The 7,793-nt window shown below is 37.8% G+C and overlaps 2 protein-coding genes across 5 annotated transcripts; one reads left to right on the forward strand and one right to left on the reverse strand.

Annotated features, from left to right (window-relative positions):
- Positions 1-290: 290 nt before the first annotated feature.
- On the reverse strand, positions 291-1,616 carry LOC107726150 (membrane-associated guanylate kinase, WW and PDZ domain-containing protein 3-like). The gene is made up of 3 exons (XM_016535657.1): positions 1,260-1,616; positions 1,104-1,152; positions 291-849 (listed from the first exon to the last, which is right to left on the reverse strand). Exons 1-3 carry the CDS (start codon positions 1,295-1,297, stop codon positions 514-516), a joined length of 423 nt encoding a protein of 140 aa, XP_016391143.1. The 5' UTR covers positions 1,298-1,616; the 3' UTR covers positions 291-513.
- A 1,630-nt stretch (positions 1,617-3,246) lies between these two features.
- Positions 3,247-7,105, forward strand: LOC107726152 (tyrosine-protein kinase STYK1-like). 4 transcript variants are annotated; one of them, XM_016535659.1, is made up of 10 exons: positions 3,247-3,327; positions 3,534-3,612; positions 3,728-3,877; positions 3,997-4,194; positions 4,281-4,462; positions 4,637-4,720; positions 4,821-5,038; positions 5,137-5,177; positions 5,296-5,392; positions 5,519-7,105. In XM_016535659.1, exons 2-10 carry the CDS (start codon positions 3,561-3,563, stop codon positions 5,715-5,717), a joined length of 1,221 nt encoding a protein of 406 aa, XP_016391145.1. In that variant the 5' UTR covers positions 3,247-3,327; positions 3,534-3,560; the 3' UTR covers positions 5,718-7,105. The 4 variants fall into 4 exon arrangements, with proteins under 4 accessions (XP_016391145.1, XP_016391146.1, XP_016391147.1 ...); XM_016535660.1 differs by having other exon boundaries at positions 3,247-3,322; XM_016535661.1 differs by lacking the exons at positions 3,247-3,327; positions 3,534-3,612 and having other exon boundaries at positions 3,734-3,870; positions 4,024-4,194.
- Positions 7,106-7,793: the final 688 nt, after the last annotated feature.

The following is a 7,793-nucleotide window of genomic DNA, read 5'->3' on the forward strand; positions in this document are numbered from 1 at the left end:
AAAATTTAAGGGGGTCTGAATACTTTCCGTACCCACTGTATATCTGCGTGGGAATTTCGCCATCCAGATCCTCTCTGGTTGTGTTTTATCATCTAGTCAAGTCATATTTACTTAAATAGCGCTTTACAGAATAGAATGTTTCAAAGCAGCTTCACATCAATAAACAGGAAAATAAATTATGAAACGAATTCAATTTCAGCTGATCGTCACTCCAGTTATCACGACACAACGCGTCGAAGTTTCTCAGACTGTACAAAGTCTATGAATATTTAATATGTTGGGCACTGAGGCAGTTCGTGATTGGTTGTCTGTCGCTAAACAACATCTTAACGTTCAAGCACAAGCAGTGCAAAGCGACGCTAATCCTCTTTCAAAATTACAAATATGAAACATAGCTTAACACAGGCTTAAAACTTGCATTTACTCAGGTTTTAAAAGGAAACCTCGGGTTCAGTGTAGTGTGACAAACTGTTGTCTCGGTCGGTAGCTCACTAGGTTTTAGCAATTAACAAACTAACCTGGCTTTACAGTCTTCAGACGGAGGGGTTCGCGAAAGTGGCGGATGACGGCGAGGGTGTCTCGGTTTGTCAGTCCGCTGACAGGCGTGCCCTTCACCTCCAGAAGCACGTCTCCAGGACCAGGTAGTCTGCCGACATGGCACACTAACGCGTCCGACAACACCTGTCCCAGGTGCGGGAACTCTCCGTGCTCGGCTCCCCCGAGTATCTCCAGCACGGCGCTGAGTTCCCCGGCGTTACCCCACGAAACGGCGCATTCCTGCACTTTACTGGACCAATGTTTCTTCTTTTTCAGCGTCTTGGACATGATTAATCCCTTTAGTAAACGAGTCTTTAAAAAAAAACTGGTTATTTCCTTATGCAAACGCGTTTAGAGCGCAATAAAGCAAAGCGACTCCATTCCCATGTCTTGGTGAAAAAAAGAAACGTTTTAAAACTTCGAAGTCGGTCGGTCCTTGAAATGTATTCCCTCTATGGTTCAGTCAAAATTCATGTACATTCATCTGAATTGAATCACGAGCTCACACGAAGGTAAAAGGGTTCTTCGTTGCCTTGACAAAATCTATGGTAGACCTCACCGCTCACCAAGAAGTGTCGCCAAATATCGTCTTCAAACGATCCAAACAAGCGCTTTCTAGGAGGAAAAGACACGGAAATAGCAATAAACTACCACCCGAGGCTGAACAGCTTACTTTATCCAGGCACATAAAAATAATACAGCCTCAAATCGCTTCGTAATACCGGCTGATGAATGAAACGCCGTAGAAAAACACTCGCATCCGTGTGTAATCCCTCGCGATGTAGGGCGACTGTTGTTAACTTGGGTTTCGCGCACCTGTTCCAATGACATAAGCAACCGGCGCGTTCACGGGAAACAACGAACAACACTGTACCTGGATCTGGAATAGCCTACACGATACAAATTAGGTCCACTATCCGACGACCTTTGATTCTTGCAGAAACGCCCTCTTGTGTGGGTTGTTGTTGTCTGTGTGGTGCTGTCAGCGCCCGTCGGTGATTAACTGTAGGCGCAGCTTTGCAACTTTGTAGTCATTTTCACCTTGTTACTTGCGCCAAACGAGAGCAGCGACTGTCAGAGGCGCACACCGACACCAATGCAGAGCGGACGAGAGCAGAGCAGCCAATCAGAGCGAGGGGGCGGGCTTTCCCATACTATTTACAATACTAAACGTAAAAAGCATTTGCCATGCTGCCAGGCCTGAAGGGAATTTGTTAAAGAAAAGTTATATGTTGAGGAAAACTGCACTTGCTGCCTTAAAAGTAAATGTGCTCATACAGAGTCTTTATACACTAGAGTTTAGCCTATATATAGATGATAGTAAGTGTAAACCAGGGTTTTTTAAGCTTTACAGTCATCAAACCCTCCTAAGAGTCTTAACCAATCCAACAGACCCTCAGTGATTTTCATGGTGAAACTTTATAACTGTTTTCATAATATAAATAATAATTTATTTGTGTTGCATTTGTGTAGCAAAAATGCAGTTCAAAGTGTGCTTCACATGAAAACAAATAAAATTACCATAATTAATAGAACATATGGTGAAACCACTTTTGTGAGTGTAAAGTTTTTGAGTTTAATTTAGAAAATCCGTGAAATAGAATTTGAATTATGTTATATAGGCCTATCTACCTATATAAATCTTTCTATTTAAACGCTCTCCACTTCACTGATCCATGGATGTAAAAGAAAATAAATGAACAATTTCATAATATATTGTTCTGTTATTATGGTTTCATATGTTGAACGGCTGTGCATATACAGTACCTTGTAATTTCACACCACCTGTTACACATTTTTGGACATCAGCATGATTTTTGTATACATATAGTGTTATTTACAATATCAAAATGCCATTTCTTTCTTGCATTATGAGTAGTTTTAGAAAGACAGCACAATTAAATACTACTATATAGCAGTCTTCGTATCAGGGGTTAAAATCAGATTAAAACTAAGCTTCCAGACATAATGTTGTAAAATAGTGCCACCTGCTGTTGTAGTATAGAATTGCACTCGGTGCATAGAGTAGGGTAACTTGTGAAGATGCCCCACAACAATGTACATTTATATGTTTTATTAAATAGCATATTTAGACAAACGTTCAGTATGTGCAAAATGATGAGGCAATAGAAATTGAATAATTTTACATTTCGCGCTATGACAACAAAATTAGCAAATGTTTCTTACCGCTCACTACTGGCAAGAATTTACCATCGGAAAAAAATTAACAGAATGTATAAATGAAATGAAATGAAATAAATAAATATTAATTGGCCATATTTTTCTAGATATGTAATAGCATTAGCAGCACTATGAATTAAAATCGAATGATTTCAATCAATTCCTCTATAGTTTAAATTACTGAATTACTGAATAATAACTCCATAAATTACAATAGACATTACATTAAAAATATCAACACTCGTAACAACTTCCCACTTTGTCACAATTCTCAGGCCATCTGACCCCAAGAGTCTAAATTTACTTATTCACTTCAAAATAAAAGCAAAATTTTTTCCTCTATAAATGTGTTCAAAATTCCCTTATTTAAAAAATAGACACAAAAACCTTAAATATTCAACATACTGAATTTGATTGCAATTCAGAAAAGCAAACCACTCATGGCAACAGTTAAAATGGTTCTGTACTTCAGTTAATCATTAAGTCAGGTGGGCAGTCCGTCACCCTCACGGTCATTGCTCTCAAAGTCAAAATCAAACCTTATGCTCAAACAAGTCGCTTCTACCAAAAGCAGCCCAAAAGATTCTTTTCCACCTTTATTCCGGTAAGGTAAGGATGACATGCACTCACAATATACACACACATAGCTGCAATATGTATACAGCAAAGAAAACATGCTTGGAGCAAGAGACAGAAGATATTTAGATCCTCAAAGGTCCTCAAAGTCTTTCACTTCAGTTCTACTAACATACATGCTGTATTTTTGAAAGATCGTTCTATTGAAATGATTGTGCTCATGTCATTTGTCACGCCAGTTTTGGAAATGTTAAAGGGACACCCTTATGGCTGTACAGGCCCAATGCAACAGCTCCTCTGGCTCTGACCCAATCTCTTGTAAGAGTCTATTTTTCTTTCAGTACTTACAATCAAGTCTAACATACTTTTAATGCTTTCACATTTGCTGTTATACGAGGGTAAAATTCTGCTTTGTGTTTGCATGAATGGACAGATGAAGAAGGATCAGGTCCATTGGCAGTCATCATTATCCCAAGCTTGCTGGCTCTCAGCACCCTGATCGTTGTCTCTCAGATAATATGGAGCTTTATTACCAAAAGATCATCAGCTCAGATTATCACAGGTTCATCTTCAAATGTAAATGGTATGTGAAGGAAAAATTATCTATCATGTTGTTTGAATGCAAATATTAGATGCCAAATATTTGGTGCTTGGTTTTTTGAGGGCAAATCATGAGAAATAATATGTTGAATCAACTTTTAGAAGGGGACCATGTACCTTTGGACACAGGCTTTGTGAACATGAGGCCTGCACAGGATGCTCTGGATCCATGGGAGATACCTGCTCAGTGCACTCTGGAGGGGGTGGAGCCGTTTCAGATGGGACGTTATGGGCCAATCTGCACGGGTCAGCTAAAACAAGACAGCACATCCACTGCTGTAGTGATTAAAACTCTTAAAGGTACAGAACACAAATCAATCATGAAAAGGTGTCTTCTAAGAATTTACCACAAAACTACAAATGTTGGATATATCTTCTTGTTTCAGAAGGGTCAAATCAACCAGAGGCCACTGAATTTGTGGATTTTGTCCTTTTCCACGTAGCAGTGAGCAAACATGAGAATATAGTCAAGATGTTATACTGCCAGACACGCCGGATGCCCATGTACCTGGTTTTGGAGGCAAGCGTTCCAGGGAACCTCCTGCATTTTCTCTGGAGTCTTCGAGAGGTAAAAACACCTACAGTATACAGCATACTAATGATTAAATAAATTTAGCTGTATTACCTTAGGGTTTCACCCCAGTGACAGCCCACCCCATTTGTTCCTTTTTAGAGTGTATGTTGACAAAGAATATACATCTCATAACTCAATTTTCTTCTGAATGTAACTCTTACTGAACAGGACAGATGTGGCGCAAGTGATAATTTCCAGATGTTTTCAGAGAGATCCGTTTATCATGTAGCTAAACAGGTAGCAGCAGGACTGGTGAGTTGTTTAGCCAATGTGTACACATACTTAGTAAAACAAAAATCAACTGTAAGACATGTATAAATTCTTTAAATGATTTATTAATGATTTTTCTTAGGACTATTTACTCTCCTACCACAGAATTATTCATGGGGATGTCGCAGCCCGGAACATGCTGATTGGTTCAGGGCTCTCTGTGAAAGTCTCTGGATTGGATTTGGCTTTTAAGAGCCGACAGTCGAGAACGGTGGACAAAGAACAAGAAGCCAATGTGCCAGTAAAATGGAAGGCCCCTGAACGGATGATGAGGCTTCCCCTAACAGACAGAAGTGATGTGTGAGTCAATCAGAACTTCAAACAACAACAACAAAAATGTTCTAACAAATACTGCACTTTGACCAATGTGCTAATGTTGTGCTGTCGTACTTCTTCAGATGGTCCTTTGGAATCCTGCTTTATGAGATGATAACCCTGGGTAGTATTAGTTAGAGGTCCTAATACACCAGTTGTCACTTGAAAAAAAAATGTATAAAAAAATACAATGAAGCAAACAAGATAGGAGTCTTATTTTTACCTTTCTTCTCCTTTGAAAGGGTCTCCTCCCTATCCTGACCTGGATCCATCTGAAGTGCTGCCAAACACTTTAGCCCATTACCGAATGAAAAGACCAGAAAACTGTGGAGCCCCATTGTAAGCCTTATATTTTACATAACATGTAAATAGTTGTTTTGCTCCTCTATGAACAGCAAGTGTTTAAGAAAATCTAAAATCCTGTTAAAACAACATATAAATGACATTTTCTGGCATGTCTTGCAGGTATGACTTAATAAAGTACTGCTGCATGTGGAACTTCAAGGACCGGCCTGTGTATTCTGCCATTATTCGGCTTCTAGACTCGTACAAATACTTCGCTGACACAAAACCACTTTGCGCTGGACAGCAAATGGACATCTGTGAATACAGGAGGAAAGCAGGACTGCCTCCATTAGATCTATTCAATCAAAGAAAAATTTAATTGATCATTTCTACAGTGCATGAAAATGGCACAATTGATTCAGTTCCATTAAGACTGACATCAATTAATAATAATAAAGTCTAGCTTGTCACAACCAGCAGAATGTCACTAGAGGTCGCCCTATTTCTCGAAACTGGAGATTGCATGCATAGTGGTCAACTAAAATTGATCTCAATGCTTCCAGCTAAATACATTTGTTACTAATGTAATACCAAAAATAGAAGAAGCTTTTTGAACCTTTGTCATTTTACTTTTTTTGATTGAAGTGGTGGCTAAAGCCATGTTATTTACCTAAAGTAGGGTGACCATATAGCCTCTTTTTCCCATGTATGTCCTGGCAGGTGATTTCTAAATTTCCTAAAGACTCCAAGTGTTGGCTTTTTTCTGGCTCTTTTCTGGCTCTCTGTGGACATTTACAGACATTATAGATCCAATCAATTCCAATTTCAAACATCCTGCAGTATTTTGATGGAAATAGATACCATGATACACTTTTGAAAGGTTACACCAGCTACATCCTTTGGTGGTTGACCTCTAAAAACCACAAACACAATTCTTCTTAACACCACTAAATTTTAATAAAAAGTAACCACAAGTGGTGTACAGAACACAAAATAATGCCTCAATACTGTTATGTTGCAGGGTATCAACTTCCCACTGAACCTGTGAACAGTACATAGCAAATTCAATGGAAAATCACTCGCTAAACACAAGCAATTACTGATAACTGTGAGTCAGGAAGCAGAACCCCTTAAAACAGAGGTTAAATGGTACAGATAAACTCATTTATCAAAATTAAATCAACCTTCATATTGCTACGAGGCATTTGTTTCGAAGGCCCACCTAATATTATATGGGACATAAAGTATTTTAGGTCACACATTAACCAGGCAATAGATAAACTACAGTATATGATGATAGCCACTACCTTAATCATACTGTAGTGTTTTTACATGAAATTACACAGATCATATGCATAAAATTCACTTTTTTTAATAATTAAGCAGAAATTTTGATTATGATTGAGAGCGGAGTTTCGGATTTTTCGGTTTCTTAAACAACCAAAAATCAGTAATTCTACAAGTATAAATTCCACAGCAAATTTGACAATCTCTACTTTGCTTCTTGACTTTTTGATTCATTTAGGTAGAACTGTGCAACAAACACCACCCATAGTGTATCCAAGACATCTACTGTGTCTCTGTCAACATGCCATGCAAACACATGACAATATATGTGAAACAGAGGTAAAGAGCATTTCTCATCCTTAGCGATGAAACATCAGCAGCAATCAAGATGTCCGTAAGCCTCCTAGATCATGTCGATTTCATGAAGTTCATCACCTCAAAACAAACATTATTTAAAAATTGGGTAACACTTTCTATGAAGCCCATATTTGTAACACATTATAAGGGTATTCTTAAGGCATTATAATGAATGCATAATGCATTATAAAAGTCCTTATAATATGTTATATCATCTTATAAATAATCATAACAATTATAATACATTATAATGCTTACGCATTTGTGGTTATAAGCTTTAAGATTATGATTATTTATAACACACAATGAACACCATATAAAATCTATTTTTACATTTATAATGGACTATATATCTTGACATTGTTTATTTAAGATCTGCACAGTATCTTACTACATCTTGTAAGTGGTTAGGTGTGGAGTGTTATTTGAGTGTTCCCTGTGAGGCTAATATTAATTTTGATGTGAACTAGTTAATTTCAACTGAAAAAAAAAAGCGATGTTTATATGTTAGGTTACATTTTATTTTCATGGTCCCCCTAGTCTATAAGCAACTTTGCAACTACATGTCAACTAACTCTCATTAGAGTATTAGTAGGCTTAGGTTAAGGTTAGGGTTGGTAGAATGTTGACGTACTTGCAAAGTTACTTATAGTCAGTTTGTCTGTTGGGGAACCATCAAAATAAAGTGTTAGCATATATTTAGCAGACATGCTACTAACACTCCAATGACTGCTAGTTGACATGTAGTTGCAGAGTTACTTATCAACAGCTGTCTAAAGGGTACCATCAAAATAATCAAACTGATATTACA

The sequence above is a fragment of the Sinocyclocheilus rhinocerous genome, unplaced genomic scaffold (genome assembly GCF_001515625.1).
Source record: "Sinocyclocheilus rhinocerous isolate Xijiao unplaced genomic scaffold, SAMN03320098_v1.1 scaffold5476, whole genome shotgun sequence".
Taxonomy (NCBI): Eukaryota; Metazoa; Chordata; class Actinopteri; order Cypriniformes; family Cyprinidae; genus Sinocyclocheilus; species Sinocyclocheilus rhinocerous.

What these genes read in the sequence shown, in the direction of transcription:
- LOC107726152 (XM_016535659.1), top strand. Translation starts at nt 3,561, where the DNA reads ATGGCTGTACAGGCCCAATGCAACAGCTCCTCTGGCTCTGACCCAATC. An exon ending in TTATGAGATGATAACCCTGG is followed by an intron (nt 5,178 to 5,295) that starts GTAGTATTAGTT and finishes CTCCTTTGAAAG; the next exon opens with GGTCTCCTCCCTATCCTGAC. An exon ending in GAAAACTGTGGAGCCCCATT is followed by an intron (nt 5,393 to 5,518) that starts GTAAGCCTTATA and finishes CATGTCTTGCAG; the next exon opens with GTATGACTTAATAAAGTACT.
- LOC107726150 (XM_016535657.1), bottom strand. Translation starts at nt 1,297, where the DNA reads ATGCGAGTGTTTTTCTACGGCGTTTCATTCATCAGCCG. An exon ending in GGCGTTTCATTCATCAGCCG is followed by an intron (nt 1,153 to 1,259) that starts GTATTACGAAGC and finishes TTTTCCTCCTAG; the next exon opens with AAAGCGCTTGTTTGGATCGT. An exon ending in ATATTTGGCGACACTTCTTG is followed by an intron (nt 850 to 1,103) that starts GTGAGCGGTGAG and finishes TTTTTTTTAAAG; the next exon opens with ACTCGTTTACTAAAGGGATT.